Source organism: Ictalurus furcatus, chromosome 15 (genome assembly GCF_023375685.1).
Source record: "Ictalurus furcatus strain D&B chromosome 15, Billie_1.0, whole genome shotgun sequence".
Lineage (NCBI taxonomy): Eukaryota > Metazoa > Chordata > Actinopteri > Siluriformes > Ictaluridae > Ictalurus > Ictalurus furcatus.
The window spans coordinates 23,509,272-23,529,105 of record NC_071269.1 but is presented as its reverse complement, the minus strand read 5'-3'; the positions used below and the strand labels follow the sequence as shown (position 1 = coordinate 23,529,105).

General features: G+C 41.6%; 1 protein-coding gene across 3 annotated transcripts in view; it reads right to left on the bottom strand.

The window, feature by feature from the left end:
- Positions 1 to 19,003, bottom strand: part of frmd4bb (FERM domain containing 4Bb) — a 31,780-nt gene extending 12,777 nt beyond the window's left edge. For 2 of the 3 annotated variants that reach the window (XM_053642799.1, XM_053642800.1), the window contains exons 1-3: positions 9,082 to 9,357; positions 8,668 to 8,754; positions 1,761 to 1,837 (exon numbers count right to left, since the gene is read on the bottom strand). In XM_053642799.1, coding sequence (XP_053498774.1) covers positions 1,761 to 1,837; positions 8,668 to 8,754; positions 9,082 to 9,240 — 323 coding nt within the window. In that variant the 5' untranslated portion in view covers positions 9,241 to 9,357. Of the gene's footprint in view, positions 1 to 1,760; positions 1,838 to 8,667; positions 8,755 to 9,081; positions 9,358 to 9,490; positions 9,557 to 12,040; positions 12,125 to 12,313; positions 12,337 to 12,416; positions 12,474 to 14,572; positions 14,658 to 16,767; positions 16,861 to 17,084; positions 17,180 to 18,449 lie in introns of those variants that run through there. The other variant, XM_053642801.1, reaches the window with a different exon arrangement.
- Between the last annotated feature and the right edge of the window lie 831 nt (positions 19,004 to 19,834).

Sequence of the window (19,834 nt, the reverse complement as noted above, 5' to 3'; positions counted from 1 at the left end):
TCTAAAAACAAACTAGTACGTGCATCTTCCTCTTCGTTTAGTAACGAATCCTCCACAGTTGAAAACAAGACGACAGATCACAAGAGATAAATATAGGGTTTGCGCACCAAATGGGCGTTTCTGTGGTTTGGAAAGTCATGCAGTGTCCACATTTTGATCCTTAATATAAATATATAAAGCCGTTCTGGACAATCTTGTCCACTCCGCTTACCAATAAGAATCCAATCGGTCATTTCCATTCTTGTAAGACCTTTATAAGTACAAGATCTACTCGAATAGAGAGGAACCTATTAACCTCAAGCTGATAGTCGAGATGACATTTCAAGCATAAGTTTTTGAAATCTTAATGTCTGCTGAAATATTTAGACACAAAGTTATTGTTCTGGGCTTCAGGACTTCTTTATGGCTGTTTCTATGGCAACAGTGATGGTCAGACCTGACAGTAGGCTACATTCCAGATTGCTTCCTACTCTATATACAGTACTATACGTGCAGTACATTAGGGTATAGCATTCCACTGTATAGTGCCACTGTATGGCCAAGAAAATGCCATTTAGACTAACTGTAGAGGTCTCGTAAACTTGAACTTTATGGATTTTATGGTTTTCTCCATTATAGTTCATGAATACTCTTCAATGATTGGTTCTAAGCTGAAGATATACATATAGTATACTAGCTAATGTATTACTTACTATAAATATAAGAGACAACTAGAGGACCGTGTCTCTTATAACGAGGACTTACTCTAAGTATTGGTCAAAAACCATCCTGATGATGCCACAGACATTCATGGCCAAGAGTCCAAGAGAGTGTAAATGGCTTTGCTGTCTGGGTGGGAGGGATGTTTTAGTCTCTCTCCGTTGTCAGTTCAATCTTACAGAAACATATAAACACAGGATACGGATTTTAAGTGTGTGAATTTATCCCTATTGAGAGAGCCGGTGGCGACGGTAAGATGATACGAGGAAGAAACCTTGAGAGGAGCCAGACTCAGAAGGGAACCCGTCCTCATCTGGGGGACAACGGAGAGTGTGAAAGTAAAAGAAAGTTCATTACGGTTCGTACATGAAGTCTGTTTGTTGAACTAGTCCACTGTTCACTAAAGGAGACCCGAGTGCAGGACTGCATGTGGTAATTGCAGTCCCAAGGCCATCGCAGCGACCGTAGTCCCAGCAACCACAGCGAGAACGTCCATGTAGAATTGAGGTCCAAAACCATTTCCATGGTACTTCAAGCGGTCCCGTCCTCAGCAATCTCCAAGCTGTATCCTCCAGTATCACAGTGACATTAGCCATCATGGGCATCTATGAGTTCAGGTATGTGGAAGAGGGCAGATAGCACTTTCCTTCGAGTCTGTTACGCTGCCCTGTGATGTAGCATGAGCAACAGTTTGAAAGGATAAAAGCCAGTTGTCTGGCTTCACGTAGCTTCTCAGAGGAAGCACGGTTAGCTTTCGTTACAGACAGAAATGTCTCAGATATGCCAGGATTTGTCCTGCGTGCCAATAAGTTGATTAGATCTTTATCATAAAGCAATGCCGAGTGTTACACTCTATCCCGTTCATGTTTCAACTAGTGGACTGTTTCTGTTCCATTACGGTCCTGATACCAGACAGGATATTGCAAGGAAAAGGTCACGACCAGCTGACTAACATACAGATACATTCCAACTGCATCGACTGTCATTTCACCAACACACACACACACACACACACACACACACACACACGTTCTGAGCACCAAATACAGTTCCATTCTCACCTGTGAGGATCGTTCACCTCCACTGCAAACTTCTTCTCTCTGAAGTACAGATTCTCCAACTGCTTCCACTGGAACAACTAGGAAGAAGAGAGACCGTGTGTAGAAGTGTGTGTGTGTGTGTGTGTGTGTGTGTGTGTGTGTGTTCATACAGTAGCAATGTTTAACTCTGTATAACTCATTCCCTCTCCAGGTGCACTGTTGTTCAGCGTTGAGTGAGTCACTCTGTCTGTCTGAGCAGAGCTGAAAGCGGTCTCGGTCATAACCGAAACAGTTGAGGTCACAAGTTTACATGCGTCTTGCAGAATCATTCTGTTCAAAAGTTTACACCCCCCTGCCTCTTAACGTATCGTGTTGCCTTCTTGAGTATCAGTGTATGTTTGAACCGTTTGTAATAGTCGTGGACGAGTTCCTCGGTGTGAAAAGATGGATCTCAGCATCATATCGCCGCTGTTGGAAAGGAGTCAAATACGGAGAAGATGCTGGAAAAGTAAAGCATGTGCCGGACCTGGACTATTTTTCTGAAGAACAGCGGGCGGTTTAACTGCTCAGGACAAACAAGCGACTCTCGAACACCTCTCACATAAACATAAACACATCACGTCGTTGATCATCCAGGTACCGAGACACGGTGTTAATAATCGAGCGTGTGTAAACTTTTGCGCAGGTTCATTTGTGTAAATTCGGTTCTTATTGTGTCTTGTGGACTCTATGTAAACATCTGTGATGTGAAATAGCTTATCCACGGCAGGACTCAATAAAAAAACAACCAAAATGGCCATTTTTATGATCCCTCAGATATTTTTAAATGATTCTGCAAGGCGTACGTAAACGTATGACCTCAAGTGTACACAAACAGTTAAAAATCATTACATGTGCAGCGATATCCAGATATCACACCTACACTGGCACGACATGCACAGTTGATGACTAAACAGCGTTAATGTCTTTTCATAATGAAGTCATTAATGCGTTGATGACTTATAAAATCGTTTCGTAACAAAATATTACTCAATGTGGAATGTCTACAGCAAAGCAGAAAAAAAAAAAGAAAGTCTAATATCTAGATTTTTGGGCATCTACCAGCAAGAGTAACGTTTACTTTGTTTCTAAAGTTTAACCCGTAGCTTTGTGGTGAGTGCAACCCGATATGAGCAACACGGAAAAATACAACGCTGCAGGCTACATGTCTGCCTACAGTGTCTAAAACATCTGGGCAGCTCTGGTATGGGGAATCTTTAAATATTATATTAAGCAGAGTTATGGTTGTTATTATTATCCCCAAATTGAGTATTTTCCTATAACAGCGCATCCTGAAGCGTTTGAGTCCTCCTATACTACAACCAATTGCCATTTCAGCTCTTTACTTGTTAAAGAATGACAAGTCATGTTTTTATCCATTTTATCGGCACAGTTAATGTTATGGAACATCAAGTTGGCTCTTATCTTACATCACTCGAGTTATAGGGGTTCCCGTCCTGAGTTATAGCTTCACCTCTGACACTGGAGACTCCTTCCATAAATGTTAAATAAACGTCTCCTGTACATCAACGTTGATACGTTTTTCTTTGTTAAATAACAAGACGATTTAAAAAAATCGGATTTTATCAGCGGAACTAGCTCGGCGGTGCTGGGACTTGTACTCAAGACCTTCTGATCGGTAGTCCAACATCTTAGCCACTTAGCTAACACCACCCTGATTTATTATATATTTAATATATAATACAAACGGGGGGGGGGGGGGGATCTTAATTTCGCATATAGTGCAGGTATATTTACATGTAATGTCTAAACATGGGAAGATTCTTTACATTTGTTGAGCGTTTATATAGTGGACGTTTCTAGAATGTATTTTAAACAGGACAGACCTGTCGAGGTATAGTAACACCTGTCTTATATTTGAAACGTATTCCTTTCAGTATAGGGGGGGGAAAAAAAATTATTTTCTATACAGTACAGTAACAAATAGTGAAATACTTTTTGAATTATTAAGACATTTCAACACAATCGTACGGCGCATGAGTAGTTTTGGTATGGCATTTTTATTGGATTTCCAAAATGCTCTGGATTGATTTACAAAGTCGTAAATAAATGATTATTTTAAGCATTAATACACTTTTATCAGTAGTATTTTTAGAAGTGATTATTATTATTAGTAGTAGTAGTAGTAGTAGTAGTATCATGATTTAGTTTGAGCATGACCTTTGCCTACTTTAACACTTATACAATGCTCTAAGCTTCTAAGTTTTAGTCTCGGCATAGCTAATAACGTCAATAAACAATGTTCTTACTTATTTATTCTGTCGTATTCCAAAACTAAATCCAAAATCCATCACGTCGTATGTCCGTTTGCACACTGCCGTATGTGCTGTTTGCCCTCAGCGTGTTTTGTCAGGTACGATGAAACCCTAAAGGCACACAGAGCCAGACCTGCCTCCAAATACCTCTCTCTCTCTCTCTCCCTCTCTCTCTCTCTCTCTCTCTCTTATCAGAAGCACACTTTAGTTTAAGTTCCCTTAACTGACATTATTTAACACATTAGTTAACATAAACTTCAGCATTAACTATAAGTGACATTAACAACACTTTAAATAACAACTTGACTTTTTTATTATTATTATTATTATTATTATTATTATTATTATAAACCAAATAAAATATAAGCCAAATAATCAGCACTTACATTAAGCGATGTTCACACCATCACTGAGTAAAGTTAAATCCATAACAACCAGCATTCTGTAGACTTTCCAGTGGTGGAAAATGTAATGTCTGTTACGAAGTCAGCTGAAAATGACACTGGAGACTCCTTCCATAAATGTTACATAAGCATCTCCTTTGTTAAATAACAGCGTGTTTTTACATTTATGGAATTTGCCAGACACCCTTATCCAGAGCGATTTGCACTTATCTCATTTATACAACTGAGCAGTTGAAGGTTAAGGGTGTTGTACAACGGCCCAACAGTGGTAGCTTGGCAGTGCTGGGGCTTGAACTCCTGACCTTCTGATCAGTAACCCAGAGCCTATAACCACTGACCCACCACTGGTATTAAAATCTGTTTTTTATTAGCTGTACGTTATGTGGAGCATATTCAAGTCCCTGTGAATGAGCTGTTACTATAGAAACGGTAACGTCTTGTCATCTATAGTCTAGTCAGAACTACCGTCGGAGCTGCTGTTATAGAAAATGGGTCAACACCTTCAGGCCTGAGAGTTCAACAGCGCTGTGGTACAGGTGCCAATAGTTACAACTTTAGACCAGAGTTCTGAAAGTTATCAACATTTATTAATTCGTTAATTTGTGCTAATTTGGGTGGATTTGTTTTAGTCGTGGGTTGAATAAATTTTAGTCCGTTCAGTTTTGTTGGATTTTAACATGTCGATTAATCCAGTTGTTAACTCACTTTGATAACATTATAACAACGTTGGAAGAAATTGCTGTAGACTTTAAAGTCATTTACTTGCAACCTGGATTGTAAAATGTACAGTAAACAGCTGTAAAAACGCATTTACAGTAAAGTCCTGTAACGCAGTCGCCTCCGAAACGCTGCAAAAATCGGCAAGGCCAATTCTTTTTTTTTTGGGCTGTAGACTAAAGACATTTGGGTTTGAGCTCAAAAGACGAATATTTTATTTGAAGCTTTTATTCCCTGGTATTTCTATGTCGGCGTGTTAAACGACATAAAACACGGCACATTTTGTATCAGACCACATCATTTGAAAGCAGGAAAAAAAGATCATAACATGAACCTGACAGGTGTTTCTTGTTACCCAGGTGTGTCCTGTTAGATTGATCGTTTAAACAATAAATATCTCTGAACATCTACTCTTCGTTTTATCCTTCATTTTCACCTGTGAAGACTGCATTTGCTGTTAAAAAGGATAAACCAACATGAAGACCAGAGAGCTGTCTATGGGAGAAAAGCGAGCCGTTTTGAAGCGGAGAAAAGAGGGAAAATGAATCAGACAACCATCTGGTCCTGAGAAAGCAAGAAACCACTGGTGTACTGAGAAACAGACACCGAATGGGTCGGCCAAGGACGACGACGACGACGACAACAACAACAACAACAGCTGATGACAGAAACATTGCGAGAGCTGTGAAGAAAATCCCCCAAAACAACAGTCAGTGACATCACCAACATCCTCCACAGGGCAGGGGTGACGACGGTATCACAATCGACCGTTCGAAAACACGTCGAATACTTCTGATCTACAACTAGCTCATCTAGCTCACATTGATTCAATCGCTTCTACCGCTAAACGATTGCACTGAATCACTGTGAGCTAGTTATAGTGGCTCAATAGTTAAGGCTTTGTGTTACAGCTCAGAAGGTCGTGTGTTCAAATCCCAGTGCTGCCACGTTCCTAGAGCACGACCCTTAACCTTAAGCAAATGCACCGTACTGGATTATGTGTTGTTATTTTATACTACGCAAGATATTACAGCACTTTACCTTAAACGTTAATGTTTTACAGCTGTTTACTGTCAATTTTACACTACTTTACCCAAGTTGCCAGTAAATTACTTAAAATCCATTTTTAATAAGTTTACAGTGTACACTAATGGTGTATTAATGCTGACATTTATGCTTTGTTAATGTTAACTAATGCAGTAAATAATGCTACTTAACCTTAACGTAAATTGTTACTCCATAAACAATTGCGAAACAGTGAAATGTTTGTGTGTGTGTATGTGACACGTACACCGTTCATTTAGTTCCATAAATTGTATACAGTATAATATAGTATCTAGAGCAGGGAATTATTAATAGGGATGTAAGCAGAATAACCCACGCAGGGTGTGTAGGAAAATAATCCTCCGCTGTGGAAATGGCTTCACACCACCATCATCACATCCTGTTGGTTATTTTGCTAGAGCTATAAATGACCTGAACTGTAAATAAAATAAAAAGGAGAAATAATGATGTGTGGTTTTTAGGTACAGTTGGAAATTGTGAAATAGCCAGCATTCCTGCTTGCTGTGTAAAACTGTTCCAGAGGCTCAGGGTCACGTCAGAGGAAAGGTTTTCCTGCGATTGAACTGGGACTTGTCGTCTGGATTAACACGCTGTGGGCGGGGCGGCGATGAGTGAAATGTACACGATGTCCTCTTTATCCGAAATCTAATCAATCATCGGAGACATGCCCACTGTCTGTTAGGATTTTTTTTTTCTTCGGTTTTGTGTACCACAGATACGAGGTGAATGTAAGGTCGTGAAAACACAAGGCGTAGATACGAGCAGATTGATTATTGATCAGCTTTCACGCATCTCTTTGTTGTGTTTCTCTTCGCTATTAAATGCGTGTCTGTCTGTGTGAATCTGTGTAACTGTCTGTCTGTGTATCCATCAAACTCTGTGTATCGGTGTGTATGTCTGTTTGTGTCTTTCTCTCCGTCTGAGTCATTGTGTGTGTTTCTATATATGGGTCTGTCTCTCTGTGTGTCTGTCTGGTCTGTCTATCTTTCTGTCTGTCTCTCTGTGTGTCTTTCTGGTCTGTCTATCCATCTGTCTATCTTTCTGTCTGTCTCTCTGTGTGTCTTTCTGGTCTGTCTATCCATCTGTCTTTCTCTCTGTCTGTGTATCCATCTATCTTTCTCTCTGTCTGTCTATCCATCTGTCTTTCTCTCTGTCTGTCTATCCATCTATCTTTCTTTCTGTCTGTCTATCCATCTATCTTTATCTCTGTCTGTCTATCCATCTCTCTTTCTCTCTGTCTGTCTATCCATCTATCTTTCTCTCTGTCTGTGTATCCATCTATCTTTCTCTCTGTCTGTCTATCCATCTGTCTTTCTCTCTGTCTGTCTCTCCATCTGTCTTTCTCTTTGTCCGTCTGTCCATCTATCTTTCTTTCTGTCTGTCTATCCATCTGTCTTTCTCTCTGTCTGTCTCTCTATGTGTCTTTCTGGTCTGTCTAGCCATCCGTCTTTCTCTCTGTGTAGCCATCTCTCTTTCTCTCTGTCTGTCTATCCATCTGTCTTTCTCTCTGTCTATCCATCGGTCTTTCTCTGTCTGTCTATCCATCTGTCTTTCTCTCGGTCTGTCTATCCATCTGTCTTTCTCTCTGTCTGTCTATCCATCGGTCTTTCTCTGTCTGTCTATATATCTGTCTGTCTATCCATCTGTCTTTCTCTCTGTCTGTCTATCCATCTGTCTTTCTCTCTGTCTATCCATCGGTCTTTCTCTGTCTGTCTATCCATCGGTCTTTCTCTGTCTGTCTATCCATCTGTCTGTCTATCCATCTGTCTTTCTCTCTGTCTGTCTCTGTGTGTCTTTCTGTTCTGTCTATCCATCTATCTTTCTGTCTGTCTGTCTATCCATCTCTCTTTTTCTCTGTCTGTGTATCCATCGGTCTTTTTCTCGGTCTGTCTATCCATCTGTCTTTCTCTCTGTCTGTCTCTCTGTGTGTCTTTCTGGTCTGTCTAGCCATATGTCCTTCTCTCTGTCTGTGTATCCATCTGTCTTTGTCTCTGTGTGTGTGTGTGTTTGTGTACAGTAGAAGAATAATCTGTCCCTCTCCGCAGAACAGATGAGCGATTATTTCTAAGCTTCCTTAACTAACGATGATGATGAACGATGGAGTGTGTGTGGAGTTTTTGGTGTGTTTCCTGCTCTAACACACCCTGACTCACCTCATCAGCACATTAACACACCCTCCAGCAGTACGACATGCTGTAACACACCCGTCGTGCAGCGTTAAAGGGTGTGTTAATGAGCTTACACTAACACTAACACACATTCACTGATCATGCGAGAGACTTCCTGTACACGGGAGATGGAAAACGATATTTCTGTATTGTATAGTATGAGTTTATGAATATTTTATAAATATAACAAGGTAATATCCAGTTAAGAAATACAAAAAATAAATCCCTGTAAATCTAAATGTAAAATGTTCTCTCTTACCCGTCGAGGTTTGATTTTATCCTGGATGTCATATTGGCCGATTCCCTTGTAGCTGATCCCGAGCCACCACGGCATGCCCTGTTTATCCTGAAAACAATACAAAATACAAATAAATGTTATCAAAATGTTAATAAAATAAAGAAATCACCAAGAAAAGGAAATTCATCATGAGGTCATGATGATCCTAACCAAAGTGGCTGAGGTTGAAAAGATATTTACACCACACAAACAAGTCAAGGGCGCCAATACTTTATCTGCGCAATATAAAAAGAATATGAAGTGCAGACTCCGTCGGATGAAGTTCAACGCTAGATGACGACAGACTCATGAAAGCAAGGGTGCCAATACTTTTATTTTAGTCATTGTTTTTTTTCTCTATTATTTGTTTAAAAATTAACAAAAATTGTTTATTACCTTCACTTCGTAATAGTGGACTCCGTACGTAGGCAGCGACTCGACCAGCGTTAAATACCTGTAACGCACAGCAGCCGAGAGCCTGAGTGCACAACCTCTTAAATAAACGGTCTTTATTGAGGCACTTAACTGTGGAGAAGAATAACACATGACCACCATGGGCTACAGTCTGATTGGCAGAGATCAGTCTGTGGTGAATTGTACAGGAAGCAGTGAAAAGCTCCTCACGCTGCAGCGGGTTTTATTTACAACTTACACTTCTCTTGTGATTTTGTACACCAGGCTAAAACACAGGAGCAAATACAAATACATGAGCTGCAGCGTGTTGCCTGAGGTGGTGATAAAAACACACAACTCATGACATTTACTATCACTCCGTGTGTGTGTGTGTGTGTGTGTGTGTGCTTACTGTACGATGGCCTGTCCTCTCGACACACCCTTCAGCAGCTTATACTGCTCAATCACTCTCTCCTCACTGCACAGAGACGTGGTGACAGATTACCAATACATGGATATGCTGAAGCCGCAGAGGAATGTGACCATGCCCCTCTCTCTCCCTCTCTCTCTCTTTCTCCCTCTTTCTCCCTCTCTCTCCCTCCCTTTTTTTTCTCTCTCTCTCCCCCCTCTACCTCTCTCTCCCTCTGTCTCCCTCTCTTCCTCTTTCTCTCTCTCCCCCTCTATCTCTCTCTTTCTCCCTCTCGCTCCCTCTCTTTCTCCCTCTCTCTCCCTCCCTTTCTTTTTCTCTCTCTCCCCCCTCTACCTCTCTCTCCCTCTGTCTCTCTCCCTCTCTCTCTCCCTCTCTCTCTCTACCTCTCTCTCCCTCTCTCTCTCCCTCTGTCTCCCTCTCTTCCTCTCCCTCTTTCTCTCTCTCCCCCCTCTATCTCTCTCTTTCTCCCTCTCGCTCCCTCTCTTTCTCCCTCTCTCTCCCTCCCTTTCTTTTTCTCTCTCTCCCCCCTCTACCTCTCTCTCCCTCTCTCTCTCTACCTCTCTCTCCCTCTGTCTCTCTCCCTCTGTCTCTCTCCCTTTCTCCCCTCCCTCTCTCTCTCACCCACATATATCCCCTACAGCATTCCAGCAGAACCGTTCTTTTATCCCTCTCCACTCACGAGACAGAGATGTCCGAGATCTACCTTAAAGTAGTGTTTAAACGATATGAAAACGCAAACCAGTATATCACGCTGCTTAAAGATTTAAACTTCAAGTCGTACTTGAACTTGAACATTCTGGTTTTTGGCTTTAATATAAAACTGTTTTTAAGAGCATTACGACTGCAGGCTCTATTATATATATCTCACAAAAGTGAGTACACCCCTCACATTTTTGTAAATATTTGATTATATCTTTTGATGTGACAACACTGAAGAAATGACACTTTGCTACAATGTAAAGTAGTGAGTGTACAGCTTGTGTAACAGTGTCAATTTGCCGCCCCCTCAAAATAACTCAACACACAGCCATTAATGTCTAAACCGCTGGCAACAAAAGTGAGTACACCCCTAAGTGAAAATGTCCACATTGGGCCCAAAGTATCAATATTTTGTGTGGCCACCATAATTTTCCAGCACTGCCTTAACCCTCTTGGGCATGGAGTTCACCAGAGCTTCACAGGTTCCACTGGAGTCCTCTTCCACTCCTCCATGACCACATCACGGAGCTGGTGGATGTTAGAGACCTTGTGCTCCTCCACCTTCCGTTTGAGGATGCCCCACAGATGCTCGATAGGGTTTAGGTCTGGAGACGTGCTCGGCCAGTCCATCACCTTCACCCTCAGCTTCTTTAGCAAGGCAGTGGTCGTCTTGGAGGTGTGTTCGGGGTCGTTATCCTGCTGGAATACTGCAGACGCATCATGCTCTGCTTCAGTATGTCACAGTACATGTTGGCATTCATGGTTCCCTCAATGAACTGTAGCTCCCCAGTGCCGGCAGCACTCATGCAGCCCCAGACCATGACACTCCCACCACCATGCTTGACTGTATCAAGACACACTTGTCTTTGTACTCCTCACCTGGTTGCCGCCACACACGCTTGACACCATCTGAACCAAATAAGTTTATCTTGGTCTCATCAGACCACAGGACATGGTTCCAGTAATCCATGTCCTTAGTCTGCTTGTCTTCAGCAAACTGTTTGTGGGCTTTCTTGTGCACCATCTTTAGAAGAGGCTTCCTTCTGGGACGACAGCCATGCAGACCAATTTGATGCAGTGTGCGGCGTATAGTCTGAGCACTGACAGGCTGACCCCCCACCCCTTCAACCTCTGCAGCAATGCTGGCAGCACTCATACATCTATTTCCCAAAGACAACCTCTGGATATGACACTGAGCACGTGCACGCAACTTCTTTGTTCGACCATGGCGAGGCCTGTTCTGAGTGGAACCTGTCCTGTTAAACCGCTGTATGGTCTTGGCTACCGTGCTGCAGCTCAGTGTCAGGGTCTTGGCAATCTTCTTATAGCCTAGGCCATCTTTATGTAGAGCAACAATTCTTTTTTTCAGATCCTCAGAGAGTTCTTTGCCATGAGGTGCCATGTTGAACTTCCAGTGAGCAGTATGAGGGCGTGTGAGAGCGATGACACTAAATTTAACACACCTGCTCCCCATTCACACCTGAGACCTTGTAGCACTAACAAGTCACATGACGCCGGGGAGGGAAAATGGCTAATTGGGCCCAATTTGGACATTTTCACTTAGGGGTGTACTCACTTTTGTTGCCAGCGGTTTAGACATTAATGGCTGTGTGTCGAGTTATTTTGAGGGGACGGCAAATTTACACTGTTACACAAGCTGTACACTCACTACTTTACATTGTAGCAAAGTGTCATTTCTTCAGTGTTGTCACATGAAAAGATACCATCAAATATTTACAACAATGTGAGGGGTGTACTCACTTTTGTGAGATACTGTGTGTATTTATATATATATATATTACAGGGTTATGGTTTGTGATGCTCTCTCAGTACCAGTATGCCAGAGACGGATGCTCCTTCAGCACTTTCGTTGGCAGAGTTGGGAGTTTCTTTAAATCCTCCCTGGTGGCCTCATCACTGAAATCACACAACAAACACTGACATAATCAACAGTAAAGCACTGAAACATCAGTAACACCGGTTCTGAAAGATATCCTGGGGAAACAACCAGGTTCAAGGCAACCCATCATAGGGCAACGCACACACACACACACATGCCAGTACATGCAATAACACACAACTCAGTGCTGGATTTTTTTCTCTTACCTTGTATAATCTCCTTTAGCTTCCTGTGAAATTCAAATAATTGTGTTTATTCCGTGATAATTAAAACGGCAGGAAGAGAATATTACGACTGTGTGTTTCGTACCTGCAGAGCATGAGCAGCCAATTTAAAAACCAGTTCGCTCTCCACCTCAATGTCACCCTGCGGGTCCAAAAACCGTGCGTTTCAGACACAAATTCATTGTATTGTTATTGTTGTGATATCATACCATTTATTTTAGAATTATTTCATAACTACAGGACTTGAAACACTGTGAAAGTGCCCTCTATGGTGCCCCAATGCTAGATAAAACATGAATAAAGTGCCTTTTAGAGTTCCCTTCCAGTGGAAATGAGATGCAGTGCCCTGTAGACTTCCCTACATCTGAGAAAACGAGATTGCGTGCGCTATAGTATCCCATACATGTGAGAAAATGGGATGAAGTGCCCTCTAGGGATCCCTGTACATACGAGGAAACATAAAGTGCCTTTTAGGGTGCCGTTCAAGTGGAGAATCCATGGTGCAGTGCCTTATAGGGTTCCCCTATTTGTGAAAGAAAATTAGTGAAGAAAAGTATTTGCCCCCATCCTGATTTCTTCTGTTTTTGTGTATCACTCATGCTAAATAGTTTTAGATCTTTAAATGAAATACAACCTAAGGCAACCTGAATAAACACACAATACAGTTATTATTTATTTATTTGTTTTATTGAAGCAAAAAAAAAAAAAAAATGCTATCCAACACCTATCACCCATGTGGAAAAACTAATTGCCCCCTTAAACTTAAAATCTGGTTGTACCACCTGTAGCAGCAATAACTGCAACCAAACACTTCCGGTAACTGGAGATCAGTCTTTCACAGCGCTGTGGTGGAATTTTGTCCCACCCTTCTTCGCAGAACTGCTTCAGTTCAGCCACGCTGGAGGGTTTACGAGCATGAACTGCCTGTTTAAGGTTCTTCCACAGCATCTCAATTGGATCAAGTCAGGACTTTGACTAGGAGACTCCACACCTTTAATTGAGCTTTTTTTGAGCCATTCAGAGATGGACTTACACCTACACTTTGGATCGTTGTCTTGCTGCATAATCCAGTCGCGCTCGCGTTTCAGCTTACGGACTGAAGACCTTTGACTGGGGGACCTTTAGGATTTTCTGGTAGAGAGCAGAATTCATGTTTCCCTTAATTATTACATGTTGCCCAGGCCATGAAGCAGCAAAGCATCCCCACACCATCACACTCCCACCACCATGCTTGACCATAGGTATGATGTTCTTTTTGTGGAATTCTGTGTTTGGTTTACTCCAGATGTAACGGGACCCCTGTCTTCCAAACAGTTCCACTTTCGACTCCTCAATCCACAGGACATTCTCCCAAAAGGTTTGAGGATCATCAAGGTGCGTTTTGGCAAAATTCAGACAAGCCTTAATGATCTTCTGGGATAGCAGTGGTTTTCACCTCACCACTCTTCCATGGATGCCATTTTTGCCCAGTGTCTTTCTGATAGTGGAGTCATGAGCAGTGACCTTTATTGATGCAACAGAGGCCTGTAGGTCCTTTGATGTTCTCCTTGGCTCTTTTGTGGCTTTCTGGATGAGTCGTTGCTGTGCTCTTGGAGGAATTTTGGAAGATCGGCCACTTCTGGGAAGGTTCACTACTGTGCCGAGTTTTTCCATTTGGAGATAACGGCTCTCACTGTGGTTCTCTGGAGTCCCAGAGCCTCTGAAATAGCTTTATAACCCTTCCCAGACTGATGTATTTCAATCACCTTCTTCCTCATCATTTCTGGAATTTCAGTCAACTTTGCCATAGAGTGTTACTGGGTAAAACCTTTTAACCAACTTCACGCTCTTGTAAAAGTTCTATGTAAGTGTTGATGTGATGGAACAGGGTTTGCAGTAATCAGGCCTGGGTCCATCTAGTCCAGCTGAACCCATTATGAACGCAGTTTCATAGATTTGAGGAATAAGTAACTAGGGGTGCGAATACATTTTCACACAGGCCCAGTTGGTATTGCATAACATTTTTTGCTTCAATAAATAACATCCTCATTTAAAAACTGTATTGTGTGTTTACTCGGGTCGCCTTCGTTTTATCTTCGATTTTATTTTCATTTCTGAAACAATTCCCTATGAGATATACACAAAACCAGAAGAAATCAGGATTCTTTTTCACAGCACTGTATATAGTTTTTGAGTTATTGATAGAGTGCAGATGTTCGGGACAGAACGTGGCGTATGGGATGTGAGACGTTAGGAACGTACATTATAGATGCCGGTTTTAGCGTTGAGGAAGAACAGCTCCACCGTCGTGTGCTCTTTCAGCAGAGAAATGGTCTCAATGTAAAACCTATGAAGCAGAAAATGGCACGTTCACATTTCATTAAAAACCAATAACGGGTTGAGGAGACGCACGCTGAGGTCAGCGCTTTCACGAACACCATCACGGAGCGTACATTTAAAGCGCAGCGAAATTTTCCAAATGTCGCTTCATTCGTCAGTGATGACGTCTCGTCCAGTCCGGTCCAAAACGTTTGAGTGTGCTACCAAGGAGCTGTTTATATTTCATCAGACGTTCTCCATTTTCATTACGGAAGAATTTATTATTTAACCCAGAGGCAGAGCCAGTGTGTAATCTGCGTAGAGAACTCAATTCTACCGATATATCCGGCTTCATTTTTAAAATCGTAGTGACGTACGAGTTTATTTCACTCGGACAACGACACGCGGCGTTCATCGTTTTCTCTTCCAACACAGCACTGTTGATTGCTTGATTCCGATTGGTCGGAAGGTGTTGATTCGTTTTCTATAACAGTGTAAAAACATGTGTAATCACTGATATGGTTTTCTGTAAGGAGATGATTAGGTAACATTTATGGAAGGAGTCCCCAGCGTCAGCGCTTTAATTTTATTATTTGTAACTATATACAGAACGTAACCATAAACTGATGCGGTTTAAAAGGGAATAAAACATTCCATGACTTGCTTCATGACTAGAAAATAATCACCTTCCCAGTGATAACAGTAACTCCGCCCCACCAGTGACTATTTTCCTATGACAGTGTTTTATTCCTTCGCTCTGTCGATTTTTAAATCTATTTATGTCTCTCATCCACTCCACAGCTCCCTATATATGAGCTGTTACTATAGAAATGATAACGTACTAGAATGATGTCAGAGCTGCTGTTATAGAAAATCTTTCTTTACTTTATTTTTAAAGCACAATTAAACACAACAGTTGTACAAAGATAAAAATACTATATACGACAAACATGAAATTGAAATATCCAACCTGCCTCAACTACCAATTTATGGTAACTCTCTTTATACAAAGAGTTTTTAAAAAATGAGATAAAGTTGAAGCTGCTCTGACATGCAGAGGTAAACTTTTCCACAGCTTAGGTACAGCTATCCTAAAGCCACGGTCAGCCCTAGAATTGAATCTGGGATCTGGGAACGGTAAAGGTCAGCGGATGAGAAGACCTAAGGGACCTGGTGGAAGTGTACCTTTTGTAATAGATCTGCAAGGTATGGTGGCGCTAACCCATTTAAAAACAAACAGTAAAAGCTCTATTCTGAAGCGTACCGGCAACCAGTGGAGCGAAGATAAAATAGGGGTAACGTGCTTCCGCTTACATGTACCTGTCAGTAGCCTAGCGACTGCATTTTCAACCACCTGAAAACGAGACGAGGCCGTCTGGCGAACTCCAAATACGTAACGGATTGCGATAATCAAGCCGCGATTAAATGAAAACACGAATGACCTTCTCAAGATCGTTAAAAGAATGAAAAGGCTCGACTTTGGCTGCAAATCTTAAATGAAAGAAGCTGGATTTGACGACTGCATTTATTTGCTTATGAAATGTAAAGGTTTTGTCATATAAAACAACCAGGTTCTTCACAACCGCTTGACCCAGGGGGGTTCAAGTCAAAGTTCGAAGAGGTAAGATTAACAGTTGGCCCAAACGTAATGATTTCTGTTTTACTTTCATTAAGATTTTTTTTTTTTTTTTTTAAATTGTAAAGACATCCAGCTTTTTAAATCATTTAAGCAAACGGAAAACGAAGTTAAGGCACTGTTATTTTTTTGTTGCAAACAGCAGATAGATTTGTATGTTATCTGCATAGCAGGGAAAAGAAACGGCATGTTTCTTAAAGATAGACCCTATATATACCGTGAAAACCGGAGCGGACCAAGTATGGACCCTTGAGGAACTCCGCAAGTAAGAGTAGCTGAGGACGATAGAAGTTCGCCAAGACTGACCGCAAAGCTTCTATTTGACAGACAGGACTTAAACGACCGAAGATCCACTCCTCGAATACCAACACGGTGCTCGAGACGGGAAACCAGGATACCGAAACAGGATAATCAACACTTTCTGGCCAATCAGAATCCAGAATTCAACCTCGCTTTGATATAATGTGTGATCGGGTAATAAAATAAGGTGATGACTACAGACCTAACCAGGAAGTTGAGGGCGATGGGTCCGGTCTTCTTGGAGAAGTCATGTTCCAATACTCTGCGGTCCAACTGCAGCCATCTACACTGACCACTAGGAAAGCAAAGCACTGTGGGTAATCTGATCGATGTGTGGATTGTATCATTCACATCACATCCCATCCCATACAATATGATGTCATTCTGTAGGTTACAAAGTGCTTGTCTATGTGCATAACGTGTTCCTCAACGTTGCAGACAGAACGGATTACCTTTTAAAACATTGCTTTCACCGTGTGTATTGTCTAGAATTATGGGGAGAATTCAGTGGTTGCTTACGTATCATCAACGAAAGTGAACCCGAAGTACTCTTTCTCTTTCAGGTTGAAGTGAGACGAGACTAAATCCAGAAGTTCACGGGACAACAGCTTCGGCTACGGATAAACAAAAATGACTCCGGTAAGTGACAGCATTCGTTTCACTTTATTTCTATTCATGTCATAGTTGATATTAACTATTAATTATTTTCCTGATGTTCTTAAATCCTGATGGAAATGAACCTTTTTTTCGGGATTCAGGAAAGAATAGACGAAGGAAAATACATATATACATACATTTAAAAAAATAAATAATTAATAAACAAGTAAGAGAAATCATAAAGATTGCCATTTTGGTTGTTTTTTTAATTTAGTCCTGCCCTGAATAAACTATTTCACATCACAGATGTTTACATAGAGTCCACAAGACACAATAAGAACCGAATTTACACAAATGAACCTGCTCAAAAGTTTACACACGCTCGATTATTAATCCCGTGTGTCCACGACGTGATGTGTTTATGTTCTGTGAGAGTTCTTCACGAGTCGCTTGTTCGTCCTGAGCAGTTAAACCGCCCACTGTTCTTCAGAAAAATCCTCCAGGTCCTGCACATTCTTTACTCTTCCAGCATCTTCTGCAGATTTGACTCCTTTTCCAACAGCGACTATATGATGTCGAGATCCATCTTTTCACACCGAGGACGACTGAGGGACTCGAACACGACTATTACAAAAGGTGCACACGTTCACTGAATGCACATTCAAGAAGGCAACACGATACATTAAGAGGCAGGGGGTGTAAACGTGTCTTCTGGGAAACATGTAAATATGTTATGTCGCTTCTGAGGGGCAGTACGTAAGTTCTTTAAGCAAAATAATGACAAAAACAGGCGTCGAACATCCGGGTCGTGACAATCAGGAGTAAGAATCGAGCGTGTGTAAACTTTTGAGCAGGTTCGTTTGAGTAAATTCAGTTATCATTGTGATTCGTGGACTGTATGTAAACATTTGTTATGTGAAATAGCGCATTCAGGGCAGAGCTAAATGAAAAACAACCAAAATGCAATTTTTATGATCCCTCTTATTTAAAATAAATAAATAAATAAATCGGAACATTCTGCAAAGCGTATGTAAACTTATGACCTCGACTATAAACGAGTGCTTTATTAAAGGCGAGTGCACTTGTTCGATGATGTAGTTGAGTACGTGTTGTTTTTCCCCTGTATTACAACTAGGATTAATAAATAGTATCTTTATGCTTTTCAGTGAAATTGTAGCTTAGTGTTTCATTCCAGGAAAAAAAAAAAAAAAAAAAAAAAGTCTTAAATTAGCACATCTCTTTTGCCCCATTTAATGTATTGATTTGGTGTACTGTGTTAAATCTCACCTGAACCAGCAGCTCCAGTTTTCTGTTGTCCAGAAGCTGAACTTGGCACATACGTCCCTCGGTCATCTGTGTGAGGAGAGAAAAAGAAAGCGTGGGGGGGAAAAAAGGAAGATGATGTAATATTTCTATGATGTAATATTTCTAGGTTCATAGACGATCTATGAACTCAAAGCAAAGCAAGAAAAGAGTGCCAAAACTTTACTCCTGGGCAAAAAAACTTCACCAAGCAACTCTTTATGAAATAAGACGTTTTTAATCCATAATTGAAATGATAAAGCGTTAGAATGATTCGCCTTTCAGCAAGAACGACTGTCAGAGCAGCTGCTACAGAAAACTAATCAACACCTTCTGACCATCCATCTTCTATACCGCTTATTCTTAAGGGTCACGGGGAACCTGGAGCCTATCCCAGGGAGCATCGGGCACGAGGCGGGGTACACCCTGGACGGGGTGCCAATCCATCACAGGGCACAATCACATACACATTCATACACTTCAGATATTTTGGACATGCCAAATCAACCTACAGTGCATTTCTTTGGACGGGAAGAACACGCAAACTCCACACACACAGGACTCGAACCCCCGACCCTGGAGGTGTGAGGCGAACGTGCTAACCGCTAAGCCACCGTGGAAAGTGACGTGCTTGACTTCAAGATGGTCGCTGTGACTTTTTTTTCCTTTTTTTTTCTTTCTAGGTCTGTGACATCGTTTTGTCCATTTTTATACGGTGTGTCATACTGTGTCAGAAACCACAAAAGCTGCTAAACCGGTGTCTATGACAGATGGCTACTTCCTTGTTAGCCTCATAGCTCTAGTTCAGAATTAAGAACTTAACTTCTACTAGTCGACATTTGGAATGAAGATTATAAACACTGTGTAGAGTTTCTTTACAGCTGAACTGCTCCTTTAAGATGACCGGCTGTTGAAATGATTAAAGCCCTTCGGGACATTAATTGTCCTTTTTGTCCCGTGCTATACCATGTTACACCATCATCATAAAAACAACCCATCACGTTAAACACTCCGGCTGTACCTGATGCACCTGACGCAGGTAAGAGCAGGTGTGCGAGCACGACATCATCGTCCGGACGTAGCATTTTCTCACCACCCAGAGCAAAATGTCCAGAAGGAAACGGCCGCTACGGAGAAACAGGGTCTCCACATGCTTCACTAATGTCCACGCCATGCTTTTCACATGAATCCCAAAAGTCAAATCCTTCAGAATGACACGGCAGAAATGCTGAGCTTCAGCCAAAACACTCACTCGGCTTCATATGGAGCGTTAAGCAGCATCGAGGATTAAGCTTCACACACCAATACGCTCGCACCAGAGAGGCACAAAGTCTGTGTGTGTGTGTGTGTGTGTGTGTGTGTGTGTGTGT